The sequence below is a fragment of the Apodemus sylvaticus genome, chromosome 7 (assembly GCF_947179515.1).
Source record: "Apodemus sylvaticus chromosome 7, mApoSyl1.1, whole genome shotgun sequence".
Lineage (NCBI taxonomy): Eukaryota > Metazoa > Chordata > Mammalia > Rodentia > Muridae > Apodemus > Apodemus sylvaticus.
Window position 1 is genome coordinate 113,436,809 of NC_067478.1, and position 18,303 is coordinate 113,455,111.

The 18,303-nt window shown below is 38.5% G+C and overlaps 2 protein-coding genes across 2 annotated transcripts in view; both read left to right on the top strand.

Annotated features, from left to right (window-relative positions):
- Positions 1–18,303, top strand: part of LOC127689388 (zinc finger protein 39-like) — a 236,606-nt gene that overhangs the window by 33,872 nt on the left and 184,431 nt on the right. The gene's annotated exons all lie outside the window — the stretch shown is intronic.
- The window catches only part of LOC127689812 (nucleolar and coiled-body phosphoprotein 1-like), a 50,194-nt gene that overhangs the window by 10,656 nt on the left and 21,235 nt on the right, over positions 1–18,303 (top strand). The window contains exons 4-6 of the mRNA XM_052189395.1: positions 6,089–6,144; positions 6,992–7,016; positions 9,626–9,727. Of these exons, the coding sequence (XP_052045355.1) occupies positions 6,089–6,144; positions 6,992–7,016; positions 9,626–9,727 (183 nt within the window). The remainder of the gene's footprint in view (positions 1–6,088; positions 6,145–6,991; positions 7,017–9,625; positions 9,728–18,303) is intronic.

Genomic DNA, 18,303 nt, shown 5'->3' on the forward strand with positions numbered 1-18,303 from the left:
CTAGGTTAATAACCACTTATTAGTGAGTGCATACCATGATTCACCTTTTGAGTCTGGGTTACCTCACTTAGTATGATGTTCTCTAGCTCCATCCATTTGCCTAAGAATTTCATGAATTCATTGTTTCTAATGGCTGAATAGTACTCCATTGTGTAGATATACCACATTTTTTACATCCACTCTTCTGTTGAGGGATACCTGGGTTCTTTCCAGCATCTGGCAATTATAAATAGGGCTGCTATGAACATAGTAGAGCATGTATCCTTATTACATGGTGGGGAATCCTCTGGGTATATGGCCAGGAGTGGTATAGCAGGATCTTCTGGAAGTGAGGTGCCCAGTTTTCGGAGGAACCGCCAGACTGATTTCCAGAGTGGTTGTACCATCTTGTACCCCACCAGCAGTGGAGGATTATTCCTCTTTTTCCATGTGCTCGCCAGTGCCTGCCATCTCCTGAGTTTTTGATCTTAGCCATTCTGACTGTTCAGAGGTGAGATCTCAGGGTTGTTTAGATTTGCATTTCCATAATGACTAGGGATGTTGAACATTTCTTTAGGTGCTTCTCAGCCATTCGATATTCCTCAGGTAAAAATTCTTTGTTTAGGTCTCTACCCCCATTTTTAATTGGATTATTTGGCTCTCTGGAGTCTAACTTCTTGAGTTCTTTGTATATATTGGTCATTAACCCTCTGTCAGATATAGGGTTGGTGAAGATCTTTCCCAATTTGTTGTTTGCCGTTTTGTCCTATTGACAGTTCCCTTTTCCTTACAGAAACTTTATAATTTTATGTGGTCCCATTTGTCAATTCTTGATCTTAGAGCATAAGCTATTGGTGTTCTGTTGAGGAATATTTCCCCTTTGCCCATGTGCTCAAGGCTCTTCCCCATTTTTCCTATTAGTTTCAGTGTATCTGGTTTTATGTGGAGGTCCTAAATGCGCTTGGACTTGTGCCTTATACAGGGAGATAAGAATGGGTCAATTTGCATCCTTCTATATGTAGACTGTCAGTTCACCCAGCACCATTTGTTGAATATGCTGTCTTTTTTCCCACTGAATTCTGTTAGATCATTTGTCAAAGATCAAGTGCCATAGGTGTGAAGGTTCATTTCTGGGAGTTCAATTCTATTCCATTTATCTACCTGTCTGTCCCTGTACTAATACCATGTAGTTTTTTTTAAAAATCACTATTGCTTTGTAGCTATATTTGGATTTAAAATCACAGCTCATAATGCTGATAGAGCATCATTCCACTCACTTAATGAAATACAGGAGATCACAAGTAGCAGGGAGAAGCCCTTATGAACTACAGGAAAGCACACCAAAACAGGTGAAGGAATTGAACAAAACCATCCAGTATTTAAAATGGAGGCAGAAACAATAAAGAAATCACAAAGGGAAACAACTCTGGGCATAGACAACCTAGAAAATAAGTCAGGAGTCATGGATATAAGTATTAACAGCAGAATACAAGAGATAGAAGAGAGAATCTCAGATGCAGAATATACCATGGAAAACATTTAAACAACAGTCAGAGAATATGAAAAATGCAAAAAGCACCTAACAGAACATCCAGCAAATCCAGAACAAAATAAGAAGACCAAACCTAAGGATTATAGTTATAGAGGAGAGTGAAGATTTTCAACTTAAAGTACCAGTAAATGTTTTCAGCAAAATTATAGAAGGAAACTTCCCTAACCTGAAGAAAGAGATGCCCATGAACATAAAAGAACCCTACAGAACTCCAAATAGTTTGGGCCAAAAAAGACATTCCTTCTGTCACATAATAATTAAAACACCAAATGTGCTAAAAAAGGAAAGAACATTAAAAGCAGTATGGGGGAAAGGTCAAATAACATATAAAGGAAATCCTATCAGAATTACACCAGACTTCTGGCCAGAGACTATGAAAGCCAGAAGATCATGGGCAGATGTCATACAGACCCTAAGTGAACAAAATGCCAACCCAGGCTATTATACCCAGCAAAACTCTCAATTACCATAGTTGGAGAAACCAAGGTATTCCACGACAAAAAATAATTTTCACAATATCTTTTTACAAATCCAGGTCTCCAAAGGATAATGAATAGAAAACACCAACAAAAGGAAGAAAACTACACACCAGAAAAAGCAAGAAATTAATAATATTTTAACAAAAATAAAAAGAGAGACACACAAACATAACTCCACTTCTAATAACAAAAATAACAGGACACAATAATCACTTCTCCTTAATATCTCTAAAGGTCAATGGACTCAATTCTCCAATAAGACATAGATTAACAGACTGGATATATACTTATGTAGGACCCAACATTTTACTGCATGCAGGAAACTGAATTCAGGCACAAAGACAGACACTACCTCAGTCAATATCTGTTGAAGGTGACAGTAGCATAAGCTAACCTCCTGCCAGCTGTATCCTGGAAATACCAGTTATGCCACAAAACCTGTACAATTATGTGTTTATACTTAACCAGGCCGTATATGGAGAATATGACCCTAAGAGAGTCTCTCTTCAATATTTGTATGAGTTGTTCTCAGGATCTATGGGATGGAAGCTTGGTCTCCAGTATGGCACTGTTGAGAGCTGATGGAAACTAGTTAAATCATGAGAGATTCTACCTCAGAAATGGATTAATACTATAGAAAAAGAGAGGGCATGATATGGCAGGATTAAGTTAACACCTGTTGGATTGTGTAGTTAATAGTGGGCATACCTGCCCTGGACTTGTACACCCTTTCCACATACCTGGTACCCTTTCTGATTTTCTGAGAATATGTGAGTCAGAGCACTCTTCTAGGATATTAGCCAGCACAATACTATGTAGACATTTTAGCTATTAGAATCATGAGTCAAATACCATTTTTCTTTCTATATTGTCCCAACATAAAGTATCTTAAGAAATAAAAGAGAAATTATCAGTTTTCTCTATCATGGAATTACCAGAATAATGATCAAGAGCTGTTAGTGCCTGAGTTTCTCAATCTGTGAAGCTGGTAAAAGTGAGTAAAGTCTGGGGCTAGGGAGAGGGCTCCGTGGTTAAGAGCATTTGCTCTTCTTACAGAAGACCTAGTTTAGTTCCCAGTATCCATATGGTGCCTTATAGCAATCCTTAAAAATCAGTTCCAGGGATCTGGCATCCTATTTGTGCCTATACAGGCATATGGCACAAATGCAGTACACATACATATATGCAGGCAAACCATTCATATGCATAAAACAAAAATAATAAATAAGTATTCAAAATTAAATGAACTCTATTGCAGAAAGGAGAAGAGATTGTTGGCGAGGACTCCTAGAGGTCTACTTGTCCTAGGTTCAGTGTTCCCTCCTATATTTAGGTGATGAAACATCTCAGAGTCCTTCCAGTAAATTCTTTTTTCATTGCTGAGTAACCAGATCAAATCAAATATAACAGATTCAAATTCAGTGCTATTGGAGGAATAAGCTTTGCCTCTACTGAGGAAAATCTTGAGAGATGGAACAACCATGAAAAAAACACTGCTCACTGTGGAACATCAAGATGACAGATGCAATGTGCTGGGTAAGTAAGTTGACAGTGTTTTCTCACTTGCGGATCGTAGTTTAGATGCAAAGAATTAGTGATGAGAGGTAAATTTTATCATTTCATTGTGACTATTTTAATCTGCCACACTTGGAAACTATGGAGGAAGGAAAAAGTGTAAGGGCTCAAGGCAATGGTTGCAAGTACATAAAGCATCTACTTCTATAATTATCCTGGCCTGTATGAAATGTCAGGAAGAGATACTTGTGTTCCTCCCTTTCATACTGAACAGCTTATACAGTGGATGCCAAGAATCTCAAGGAACAAGCTCCTTGGGCAAACCAGGACTAATTTTCTGGCAAGAGACTTACACACTATCATATCACATTTCAGGAGAGACTGAAGCTCAGAAGGAGGAAATAACTTGACCAGCACTGTCCAGCTATAGATACTTCTTGACTTTGTTTAAACTAAACATCATAGGATTCTGAGGATGGTATAGGTGGAGGAGTCAACAGACCTTTGTTCCTCTTCCCAATGTATCACCACTTACAGCATCCACTGGCCTTCATAGGGTGCCCTCTTGTGTTGCTCAATGGGAATGCAAAAGAGAAGTCAGGGCAACCTTCATGGAAAGCAGGCCAGTGGGGTTGAAGCTGGAAAAAAAGAAAAAGATAAGAAAAGAATTTATTAATCTTTCTTTGTGCCGTCTTTTTTATTTTCTGCTTTAATTGTGTTGAGGTTTGGTCTGTTGCTATATATTGTAGTGATAAATACTGGTTCTCATTTTGGAGCATGGCAAGTTATACCTGAGGCTAGTGACAGGGTATAAATTTAAAATTTCAGGCCTTTTTTGGGGGGGGTACTAAAGGATCAAAGGTGTAGAAACCTCCAGTTAATTTTCACTACAGCAATCATGCCTTTAATTGAACTATTGGGAACAGGTAGACAAACAAGACTGGTTGGGGCTGTCTTGGTTACTTTTCTATTTTCACCATAAAACATGAAGACCAAGTCAACTTGTAAAAGAAAATATTTAACTTAGAGGATGAAATTTCAGAGAGTTAGAATCTATGGACATCGTGTCAGGGAGCAAAGCAGTAGACAGGTAACATGGCACTGGAGTAGTAGTGGAAATCTCACATTTTGATGAGAGAGAGAGAGAGAGAGAGAGAGAGAGAGAGAGAGAGAGAGAGAGAGAGAGAGAGAGAGAGAAAGAGTTCTGTGAAGTCATTTAGGCAGGGTTCTTCAGAACTGTATCAACAGATGAGAGAACACATTAAGTTTGTAGTTGATCATTCTTAGCATTCTGGCATTTATAATAATCCACACTGTAGTCCTGAACTTGTATGAACAGACTTGCCTAAGTAGCAGATGTTGGGTGTCATGTTATGGATTATGAGGTCACTAGGCAAGTTCTGTGACTTATTGCTGACACGTATCTAGTTATGTTCAGGCCTGAGTACTGAATGCCAGTATACATTGAGAGTTTGCTTGAGAGCAGACGTATACTAATTAGAGAGAGAGAGAGAGAGAATAATTTTCGAATTTCGTATAATGGGGAACTGCTGCGACACGCGCGGTATGGTATTACTAGCCATTAGGTGTCTTTGCTTCAACTAGACTGGTTAATATTTCTCAAAATATTTTGTTTAAATATTTATAACTGCTCTATGATTAGAATTATGTTTTAGTATATAATTAATATATAATATATGATATATAATTTATAATGAATATATAATAATATATAAACATTGTTTATACATTAATTTATACAGAGTTTAATAAATTAATTATATATGAATTAATTATTATATGTTAGTTCATAAATAATTTATATAATTTATAAATAATGATACATAAATATATAATTATTATATATTATAGATTATAGTCTACAAAGTATTTTGAATTTAGAATTTAATGTGTGTTTGTATGTATTCATGATTCTATATATGTGTTTATGTATGCTTGTATTTCCTCCCTCAAGACCGTGCTTTATAGACATCCCTAAATATAAATACTGTTACACTATTTTATAAACATACTGAGAAATAACTAAGATTCTATTTAGTGAAATTATTGATCTCAGAAACTTGGAGAGGCTTTACAGTAGTAGGAAAAAATTATGTTATAAATCTCACAATAGAATGTGTATCTATTTTCATTTTTCAGAAACATTCCCTGTCATTTTCTTACTAGGCATACTTTATTCACAAAAATATAGGTGTGTCTTTTCTATGTATGTGAAACGTTACAGTCTGGGTGGTACATATTCCATATTGAGCAATTGAAATATACAATTTATGGTTTATCCTGAACTTATGCTGTAGACCAGGCTGGCCTGGAACTCAGAAATCTGCCTGCCTCTGCCTCCCAAGTGCTGGGATTAAAAGTGTGAGCCACCACTGCCCGGCTCTTTTTAGTTTTCTAATTTTTGCCTATACTTACCATCAGGGAAGACAGCCCAGTAGTAGCCTAAATCTAATTCCGTGACTCAGTACCCTTTTCTCCATGTCAAAGATGCTTGTGTAAATAAGTAGTGCCATGAGCTGACAGTTACTTTCTCTCCCTCTAGTTCTACCTGTACATACACCTGCCACACCCTCCTCAAGTGTCGAATCCTCATCGAAGGTAAGAAGCCCTTTTCCTGTATGTAAGAAAAAAGTCATTTTAATGATTCCCTCATGTTTGTATGGCTATCACACTTGAAAAAATAAAGTTGATAAGGTGTATCATGAGCAAGCATTAAATAGTTTATTTAGGAACAGAAAGAAATGGAATTATATCAGATTGGTGATTTAATAGAACTATGTCAGGTAGTGACATTTGAGTCACTTTGTGTCAGGCTGTCTTCTAGACAATAGTGTTCTGCTTTAGATACCAATATGTAAATTTTAGTCAGGATGTGACAGGCATATCATTCTTCTAGACTTGAATGTTTATGTAAGAGTTCATTCCTTTTATGTCCTCTAGAGACTGCAGTTTAGGTTGAATTTGATTATGTTCCCCAAAGATGGATGTGGAGGAAGCATCATATATCCTAGCATGGCACGTTAAGATGCCAAGAACTTAAGATATAAGGGTGCATACAAGTGATTGGAGTGCTTCATAAAAAGCGGCAGTATCACTAGATGTTAGCTTTACCATATTGTAATGTAGCTCAGCTAACCTTCAGTAGAAACCAATGCATAGGGTTGCCTGATATGGCATTTAGTCAGCAAATGTGTGAAAAACACTAGTTTTGTCACAAACTAGATATCTGGAGGTATTCTGTGACAGTATCACATAATATACTAATACAGAACATTTCACCTGATTCTCTATTAGTCAGTAAGTGTCAGTAGATTAGTAAGAGACTAGATTAGCATGCTAGTCTTTGGTGCAATTATGTCTTGCCAAGAGGTAAACCAAAGAGTTGTACAAACAGAATTCAGCTTAATCTAAGTCTCTTAAATATTTTCTTTCCTGTATATTGCAGGTGGAATCTAGAAAAGGCCGGAACAGTATGTATTCTGTAGTCTCTGAAGACCTGTTAATTGTGTTAATACTAGTTGTCTTTTGTCTGGTTGTACCACAATGAGCAAATCAGCATGCATTGATTGAAAGTTGGATGTTTATTCAAAAACAGTGATGCCTCAAGTGAGAAATTGTAGCCATGTGTCTATAGCTGCTACTTCCAGCTGTGACCTCTTTAATTTGGTGTTTTGTGTACTAGGCTGCATCTAAATCTATCTTATCTACACAGATATCCATGTTACTCAACCCAATTTTCAGGGAAAAGGGTTTTCAAAAAATAGGATATACAATTTACTTATGTGTTTAAAGTTCACCACAGTCATATGTGGTGGGTTGATTTGTATTTTCTAGACATGTGAATTAACCAAGATTAATAGGAAGTGATGAAAATTTTTAGATATGCAGAACAGATTTAACACCATTGAGGGCATAAAACAACCCAGGAAAGATTTTCCAGATTTCCAACTCTGCCTGCAATAACTCAAAGCTACAGGAATCCCAAACATTGTCATGGCTACCACAGTGCTTAGAAGGTCTGGGCAGTGTAATTTACCAGCCTGCAGACATTAACAAGTTTAATAACAAAATCCACGTTTTGGTGCAGATTACTAATCCTGTGCTGATCACTACATTGAAATTGGTTACATGTGTATGAACTGGGTTCATGCTAGACTTGGTTGGTTCCTTCTAGTAAAACCTGGTGAAAAGCTTTAAAGGGTTGACAATATTAGCATGAACACAAAGAACAAAACACCTAAGGCAAAGTTCATTCACTAAGAACTGCAGTCACCACCTAGATGCTGTCTACTTTTTTTTTTTTTAAGAATATAGCATTTTTGTTTTGATTTTGGTTTTTCTTTTTGAGACATGGTTTCACTGTGTATCTATGACTCTACTGAAATTCAGTCTATCTATCTATCTATCTATCTATCTATCTATCTATCTATCTATCTATCTATCTACATATGCATACATATATACATACACATCTTTATGACCTGGACCTCACATAGTTCCATCTGCCTCTGACTACAGTGTACTGATAGAAAGGAGTCCACTACCACATCCATGGAGTGCACATGAAAAAGTGAGGTACAGTCCAGGCTCCAGGAGGCTTTCCTCTCAGTAGTGTCAGTGTCCACATTTTAAGTGTGAATACTGAGAAGATGTTTTCAGCAGTGAACCACATGGCTCAATATCATTCCTTCCAGTGTTTTCTGCATAGCTTATCTATAGTGTTAGCACATTGCCATCCTGTGGTTTAATTAAAGGAAACAAGTGTGAGAATATGGACTGGAGCTTCATCCCAGTTGGTTCAGTACATGTTTAGCATGTCCAGGACCCAAAGTTTGTATCCTAGTTCTGTATAAAATGTGCCCAAGATGGCTCAATCCTATTAATGTTTATCCTAGAGAAGTGAAGGAAGGAAAAACATAAGTTCAAGGTCATTCTTTTCTGTAGAGTGAATTACATTCTAGACTAGAATAGAGACCTTTCCTGAAAACAACCTTTAACAATATAGTGAGAAGGTAGGACTGGTGAGGGAGGCATGATCAGGCATTGTGCACTCTCACTGCCATGGAGTCAGTACCCATATCTAAGCAGGAACTAAGAAAGGCCAGGCAGATAGTCAATGAGGATGTTACCTACAAAGTGATGTGAAGACACACTGCTTATTATATTACCAATACACCAGGCTGGTGTTCTTGTCAGTTCATGATGAGGACATGTCCAGGTTTGGCTGGTTGAAAGGAAGTTTTTATTCAGCCCAACCATAGTATGACACTTAGGTTTTGAGTAACTTTCAAACTGAGCATTTTTAGAAAATATCTCAAAGTGGTCTTCTGATCACTCACTGAGTGATTCACAGCGAATCACTCACTGAGTCAGGTTGAAGCCCCGAGAGGAAGACCACATATTTCTACTAGTTAGGGCCATCCTACAGCTTCTTAAGTAAAGCGTGAAAATACATACATTCCCTCTTGCCCATGTGTAATCAACTGAAACCTATGCTTCCTAGATTCATTCATATGTAGGTGGTTCTTCTGTCATTTAAGAGACACAACAAAGCAATTCTATGTGCTTTTCCTTGAGGGCTAATTCTATGTGCTTTTCCTTGAGGGCTAGCTGTGTCTCTCTCTGTGTGTGTATGTTTCTGTGTGTATGTTTCTGTGTGTGTGTGTGAGTGCATGTGTGTGTGATTGTATATCCATATGTTTTGAACTAAGACTCAGATATCAAGTATATACCACTGTAGTGAATACCACTCAGAACTGAGAGTGGATAAATTTCAGTGTTTATGTGGCTCTAAGAGAAATATTCTTTTTCCATATCTCTTTATTGACATGAAGTTATGACTTACCTAGTCCATCAGTGTAATGCATGCTGGTGTGCACAGTGTACTTAGTGATCTTTCAAAAGCACCACTGTAACTGTCGTGATGTTTCCAATGAATGTTCATCAGAAGGAATGTACAAGCTTAGAACCATTACTGGTTTTCTTTTGTTTGTTTTTTTATTTGGCTTTGTTGTTTGTTTGTTTGTGCCATGAAGCTGAGATAACTTGTCTCTTCTTAATGCATTCCAAATATTTAAAGTCTCGAGGAATGTCCATCACAAAACGGCTGTTCACTGGGATATTGAAGAACCTGAAGCCCAAGCTTCCACATCCAGGGAGAAACCACAAATTAAAATCAAAGGTACTGAGGAAATAGAATAATTTTATTAAATTATGTCCAGTTGTTGTAGATCATAGGTATAATACGAGGAAAACAAAGATGAGCAGCTTAGAAACATTTTCTTCTGTAGAGGATATTAATTTCCATACTTCATTAGCTTAAATTCAACCACAGAATTTAAAAATAGATATAAGACTCACTGTTCTCATTGAGTAGCAAGACAGAAAAAGTGAGCTCAGTCCTGTGTGCGTTACTGTCACTTCAACTGCTGCAGGCAGGACCAGGTGAGCCACCCTCTCTATCGCCTGTTCCCAGACACGTGCAATGTGGATGGAGTCAATGCCAATTGTCTCAAGAGTGACCCTGTGATTATCAGAAGTGTCGAGAATGAAGACAGACTAGGAATTAGATCCCAGCATTTCTTGTCTGATCCCTCATTAGTTGGTCCCTGGAGTGGTGTGTTAAATATTGGAAAAGAATAGTAGAAACAAGGAAATGGCAGGAGGGGCAGGAGGTTTCTGTGAGGTTTTCTTTTCCTTCTTTCAAAGGCACTCCCAGCAGCAGTGGTTGAGTGTTCCCCTCGCTCCACATCCTCACCAGCATGTGCTGGCCTGTCAGGTTATCTTTATAAGGTAGAATCTCTGAGTTGTGATTTTTACTTCCCTATGTCTAAGGACACTGAACATTTCTTTAGGTGCTTCTAGGTCATTCAAGACTCCTCTGTTGAAAATTCTCGGCTTAGCTCTGTGCCCCATTTTAATTTTTTGAAGATTTATTTTGATTTATTTTATGTATATGAGTACATTGTCTTCATGCACACCAGAATAGAGTATCAGATCCCATTACAGATGCGTGTGAGTTACTATGTAGTTGCTGTGAATTGAACTCAGGAACTCTGGAAGAGCAGCAGCCAGTGCTCTTAACTGCTGAGCTGCTTTTCTGTTCCTGTACCCCATTTTAAAATTGGGTCATTTGGATTGTCGGTGTTGAGCTTCTTGAGTTCTTTATATATTTTACATATCAGCTGTCTGTCAGATGTAGGGGTAGTGAAGTCTTTTTTTCCAATCTATAGGCTGCCAATTTGTTCTCTTGACAGTGCCTTTTGCCTTATAGACACTTTACAATTTCATTAGGTTCCACTTATTAATTCTTGAACATATTGCCTGAGCCATTGGTATTCTGTTCTGGAAGTTGTCCTCAGTACTGACGAGTTCAAGGGTATTCACCACTTTCTGTTTTATTTGATTAAGTGTGTTTGGTTTTATGTTGAGGTCTATGATCCATTTGGACTTGAGTTTGGTACAGGGTGATAAATATGGATTTATTTACATTCTTCTATATGTGGATACCTTTAGGCCAACACCATTTGTTGAAGATGCTCTCCCTGTTTCATTGTATGCTTTTGCTTTTTTTGTCAAAAATCAAGTGTCCATAGGTAGGTGGGCTTATTTCTGGGTCTGTGAATGGATTCCATTGATCAACCTGTCTTTTTCTATACCAATACCTTGCAGTTTTTATTACTATTGCTCTGAAGTATAGCTTGAAGTCAGGGAAAGGGATACCTCCATACATTCTTTTGTTGCTCAGGATCATTTTAGCTATCCTAGGTATTTTGTTGTTGTTGTTGTTGTTTTTCCATATTCAGCTGAGAACTGTCCTTTCAAGATCTATGAGTAATTGTGTTGAAATTTTGATGGGAATTGCACTGAATATATAGATTGTTTTTGATAAGATTGCCATTTCCACTACCTTAATCCTACCAATTCAAGATCAAGGGAGGACTTTCCACCTTGTGATAAATTCCTCACCTTATTTCTTCAGAGACTTGAAGTTCTGTTTTTTCTTTTTTCTTTCTTTCTTTCTTTTTTTTGTATTTTTTGAAGCAGGGTTTCTCTGTGTAGTGCTGGCTGTCCTGGAACTCACTCTGTATAGCAGCCTGGTCTTGAACTCAGAAATCTGCCTGCCTCTGATTCTCAAGTCCTGGGATTAAAGGCATGTGCCTCCACCTCCCTGCCAAAGTTCTTATATATCTTATATTATTTCCTCAAACCCTCAGAAGTTACTTAAGATTTCACATCCTCTGACTTTTTTATACATTAGGCCACTTTCTTAAATCCTCAGAATTGCCTAGACTTTAACCTTCTCCTTTCCACCTAATTATTTCCTTATATCTACTCTTTTCCTTTTCTTAATGAGAGACCTAGTAGATCTAGGAAAATCCTTGCTTAGTTTTTACATGTGAAATGGACTAATACGGTGGTTGCAGCTATGGGAGAAGAGCTGGTTGCCTGTTGTTGCTGAGCTGGCAAATCTACAGTTTAAGCTATTCATCAATGTCATCAGAGATCTGAGAAGGATGAATTACAGCAGGAAGTATAATCCAATGCCCTATGTATCAATTAAAATGCCTGAGACCCATTTTATAGATGGCCACCCTACATGGATCATGAGTTGTCCATAGATAAGTTGAGAGAGTATATCTCAGGGCAGCATTAGTCTTCATTTCGCAGGCCCAGCGTCTCTGATAGGTTGTGGAGGATGAACATTGGGGACTGACCTTACTTTCTCTTTGGTATCCTGCTTGTCCATAGCTCAGGCTGAGCCCTAGCACCATGCAAGGCACTGGGGTGGTCTTTCCCCATGGTTAGCATTACCACAGTACAGGTTGCGTCTTTTGTTGCTGTGTCCAAATCTTCTTGGAGACCTTGGGAGTCATTGCTAGGATCTAAGACTCTCTGTCATATAAATTTAAACTCTGTACCCCATTTTTAATAGGGTTATTTGGCTCTCTGGAGTCTATTTCAATGGGCTGAGAGGCGCCTTAAGAAATGTTCAACATCTTTAGTCATTAGGGAAATGCAAATCAAAACAACCCTGAGATTTCACCTCACACCAGTCAGAATGGCTAAGATTAAAAACTCAGGAGACAGAAGGTGTTGGCCAGGATATGGAGAAAGAGGAACACTCCTTCACTGCTGGTGGGATTGCAGGCTGGTACAACCACTCTGGAAATCAGTCTGGAGGTTCCTCAGAAAACTGGGCATGACACTTCTGGAGGAACCTCCTACACCACTCCTGGGCATATACCCGGAGGATTCCCCAGCATGCAATAAGGACACATGCTCCACTATGTTCATAGCAGCCTTATTGATAATAGCCAGAAGATGGAAAGAACCCAGATGTCCCTCAATGAAAGAATGGATACAGAAAATGTGGTATACTTATACAATAGAATACTACTCAGCAGTTAAAAACAATGAATTCATGAAATTCTTAGGCAAATGTTTGGAACTGGAAAATATCATTCTAAGTGAGGTAACCCATTCACAAAAGAACAAACATAGAAAGCAATAAGTGGATATTAGCCCAGAAGCTCTGAATGTCCAAGATATAATTCACATATCAAATGATGCCCAAGAAGAAGGAAGGACAGGGCCCTTGTCCTGAAAAGTCTTGATGCAGCAATGTATGGGATTACCAGGACAGAGAAGTGGGAGGGTGTTGATTGGGGAATTGGTGGAGGGAAGAGGGCTTATGAGACTTATGGGGAGGTGGGGAACTGGGAAAGGGGAAATCATTTGGAATGTAATCAGAGAATATAGAAAATTAAAAAAAACCATCTTAAATGCCATATTCAGCAGATCTCTGACAGGCTTGAGAGCTGGTATCTACCAAACATATATAGGTTAAATAATGCTTGTTTTTAGTTATTTGCTTTAGACTATGCTTTAAAGATATAAAACTGGAGGCTAAATATGCTTACTTCTGAAATTAATTATACCAGCATGTAGCATGATTACAAATGTAGTTGTGAACCTCTTAAAAAATTTCATCATTTATGAGGCAACTATTAACCTGTATTTTTTACAATTATTCTTAAAAATTTACAATAAAAATAACTATTTCTAAACTCTTTTAGTATCAATATAAGACTTTTAAGTGTAGACACTGGGAAGTTTCTTGGTATACTGTCATAGAACATAATAGATGTTTTCACGACACAGTGACAAATAGCTACAGGTTAACAATGCTAGTAAAAACAAGCAGGTTAGACATGCATCTTTAAATGAGTCTCTGTTAACCTGAATAGAGCTTAGGACAGGAGAGACATATGCTAAGTCAGATTATCATTCATTAAATTGTTCTAATCCTTTAATATGTAGTTTTTATGTTGTAGTGATCCTAATAATAAAACAAATTTGTAGGTAATCCTAGACTACCACTGTAAAAAAAGGTCTTTAACCTCTAAAGGATTGATAAACTTTTCCAGTTCTTTGTTAGACTGCTTAAGGCTATTGTCTTATTGCATAGTAAGACAGGAATTTTTCAGTTTGTAGTGTGTAGCTATTGCTCCAGTTTTTAGTCTTGTATTTATGCATTTATCAAGATCATATGTTTATAAAGACATGATAATAAAATATCTGATAAACTTTAGCCTTATACACTTAAACATTTTTAAAAGCTGGTTTTATTTATGTATTTATTTATTTAACTTTTTATTTTTAAGCCATGTAGTTTTTATTGTTATGGCAGTCACTTGGAAAATTGTTGTAGATGCTAACTGAGGCTTATGGAGGACCAGCTTTCCCCCCAAGGAAACTAAAGCTATAAAATACTTTGTAGTAACAAAATACATTTTAAAAGTGTTTCATCACACATTGTCTATCAGACAACAGTAGAAAACTAAGACCTACAAATAGGTCTTCTTGAGATTGCTTTTGAAGACTAAATTGTTCTTATTAAGACCAACCTTCAAGGATACTAAGATATAGATTTCCATAGCCAACCATACTATATTACAATCTGAGTCTTTGTTTGAATCCATTCCTGAGGTGAACCTTAGGACAGCAATAGGTTTCTTTTATATTTAATGCCAGCCACTTTAGCGACAGGATCCAGGCGCTACCCACAACCTAGTGAGATTTGCATGCCCTGAAATAATATAGAGACTGTATTTAGCTGTTTTCTCAAAAGCTTACCTTTCCTCATTTACTAGTAAGCCTGCTGACATTGTCACAGGAATCTTAACTTTAACAAGTGATTTCTCAGTCATTATATGGAATATCTACTGTAGCCTCCTGAACATTTCAATCTCCCTGGTCTAACAAGCTGTTAAATGTTAAACAAAGGTGAGAAAACCAACTCTAAGACAAAGCCTTATAAATCTAAAGGAATGGGAGGGTGACCTCGGGAAGGCTGTGGGGGTGGCACTTTTCTTTTATTAACGGCTAGACAGGAAATGAGGTTTAAAGATTTGAAGGGATGTTGAGGGAAAGAGGAAGAATGAGCATGTAGGTGGGTTTCAGAAACAATACAGGGAAGTTAAAGGCTATACACTGAGAAATTGGGTTTAGTGCTGTTATCAGTGACAAAAGTCAGTCATCCAACATCCTCTATGGTCACTGGTCCATATCTTAATTCCCGCACCACCTCAGTGAAGAAGAATACAGTCTTCCTCACACCCGTATGATAAGCTTTGAATGACAAATTTAGGATTTGGTGGCCATCCCCAAACCATGTCTGCTCATCTTGGTTTCAGACTTCCCCCAGCATCATGGCTACCCATCTCAGGTGGCAAATGCTGAGAGCAGCATCAGTGGTGATGAAACAACTCAACAGTATTAGTGTCCTGTTCTTACTGGGTGCCACATAGAAAAACAGGAGCTTTCTGTGGAAGGGCATTCAAAGAAAGTCCATTTGTATTAGGTCACTATGGTAACGGGACCGGCTCTGTTGACTGGTCATGTAATAACTTCCATAGCACTCGACTGCCTTCTAGTGAAATACTTCATTTCATTTGCCCATAATCCAACCCGTCTCCTGCCCATCACACCTTTAATAACCTCACGTCACATCCTCATTAATTTTTCTACGTCTATATCATAGAGCTTGATATTTTTTTTGTCTTTTTTTTTATTTGATATAATTTATTTACATTTCAAATGATTTCCCCTTTTCTAGCCCCACCCCCACTCCCCGAAAGTCCCGTAAGCCCCCTTCTCTTCCCCTGTCCTCCCTCCCACCCCTTCCCAGTTCCCCGTTCTGGTTTTGCCAAATACTGTTTCACTGAGTCTTTCCAGAACCAGGGACCACTCCTGCTTTCTTCTTGTATCTCATTTGATGTGTGGATTATGTTTTGGGTATTCCAGTTTTCTAGGTTAATAACCACTTATTAGTGAGTGCATACCATGATTCACCTTTTGAGTCTGGGTTACCTCACTTAGTATGATGTTCTCTAGCTCCATCCATTTGCCTAAGAATTTCATGAATTCATTGTTTCTAATGGCTGAATAGTACTCCATTGTGTAGATATACCACATTTTTTGTATCCACTCTTCTGTTGAGGGATACCTGGGTTCTTTCCAGCATCTGGCAATTATAAATAGGGCTGCTATGAACATAGTAGAGCATGTATCCTTATTACATGGTGGGGAATCCTCTGGGTATATGCCCAGGAGTGGTATAGCAGGATCTTCTGGAAGTGAGGTGCCCAGTTTTCGGAGGAACCGCCAGACTGCTTTCCAGAGTGGTTGTACCAATTTGCAACCCCACCAGCAGTGGAGGAGTGTTCCTCTTTCTCCGCACCCTCTCCAACACCTGCTGTCTCCTGAATTTTTAATCTTAGCCATTCTGACTGGTGTAAGATGAAATCTTAGGGTTGTTTTGATTTGCATTTCCCTAATGACTAATGAAGTGGAGCATTTTTTAAGATGCTTCTCTGCCATCCGAAGTTCTTCAGGTGAGAATTCTTTGTTTAACTCTGTACCCCATTTTTTAATAGGGTTGTTCGGTTTTCTGGAGTCTAACTTCTTGAGTTCTTTATATATATTGGATATTAGCCCTCTATCTGATGTAGGATTGGTGAAGATCTTTTCCCAATTTGTTGGTTGCCGATCTGTCCTCTTGATGGTGTCCTTTGCCTTACAGAAACTCTGTAACCTTATGAGGTCCCATTTGTCAATTCTTGCTCTTAGAGCATACGCTATTGGTGTTCTGTTCAGAAACTTTCTCCCTGTACCGATGTCCTCAAGGGTCTTCCCCAGTTTCTTTTCTATTAGCTTCAGAGTGTCTGGCTTTATGTGGAGGTCCTTGATCCATTTGGATTTGAGCTTAGTACAAGGAGACAAGGATGGATCAATTCGCATTCTTCTGCATGCTGACCTCCAGTTGAACCAGCACCATTTGTTCGGAGCTCCCTGGGGGTGCACACGGGTTCCACCTGGTCCACAGACACAATCTGGGGCAAGGCCTCAGGCAGAAGCCCCCAGCTCAACTCTCTCCGCTTCAGATCAGCCTGGGTGGCCGCCACATCTCCAGGTCCCTCAAGAGGCTAGTGGGGGCTTCCGGGCGGCCAGCTGGGAGAAGTCGGTGTGCTCCAATAAATCCTGCGGGCCCCAGCGGGAGACTTCAGGTGCCTGCTTCGGGATCTGAACAGCCTGGACAACAGCACCCTGTCTATAGGCAGTGCAGAGTGTAAGCTGTGCACCAGAGGCCAACGGGGAAGGGGCAGCTTGCACTGGTGAGTCCAGCACTGACAAGACCAAGTAACACCAGTGAGAGCTAGATGGCAAAAGGCAAACGCAGAAACGTCACTAACAGAAATCAAGGCAATATGGCAACATCTGAACCAAATTCTCCTCTACCAGCAAGTCCTGGATACCCCATCACACCAGTAAAACAAGATTTGGATTTAAAATCACTGGTCATGATGCTGGTACAGGAACACATGAAGGACATTGAGGAGAAAATGGATCAAAAGTTAGAAGCCCTTGCAAGGGAAACACAAAAATCATTGAAAGAAATCCAGGAGAATACAAAAGCCAACAAGGAGGAAATGCAAAAAACACTTAAAGAAATACAGGAGAACTTTGCTCAACAGGCTGAGGTCATGAAAGACGAAACACAAAAATCTCTTAAAGAAATACAGGAGAACTTTGGTCAACAGGCTGAGCTCATGAAAGAGGAAACACAAAAATCTCTTAAAGAATTACAGGAAAACACAAACATGCAAGGGAAGGAGCTAAGCAAAACCATCCAGGATCTAAAATCAGAAGTAGAAACAACTAAGAAAACTCAAAGGGAGACAACTTTGGAGATAGAAAGCCTTGGGAAGAAATCAGGGGACAGAGATGCAAATATCAACAACAGAATACAAGAGATAGAAGAAAGAATCTCAGATGCTGAAGATTCCATAGAAACCATGGACTCAACAGTTAAAGAAAATGCAAAGTGCAAAAAGCTTGTAACCCAAAATATCCAGGAAATCCAGGACACAATGAGAAGACCAAACCTAAGGATTATAGGCATAGATGAGAGTGAAGATTTACAACTTAAAGGGCCAGCAAATATCTTCAATAAAATTATGGAAGAAAACTTCCCTAACCTAAAGAGAGAGATGCCCATGAATATACAAGAAGCCTACAGAACTCCAAACAGACTGGACCAGAACAGAAATACTTCCCGTCACATAATAATCAAAACACCAAATGTTCTAAACAAAGAAAGAATACTAAAGGCAGTAAGAGAAAAAGGCCAAGTAACATATAAAGGAAGACCTATCAGAATCACAGCAGACTTTTCACCTGAGACTATGAAGG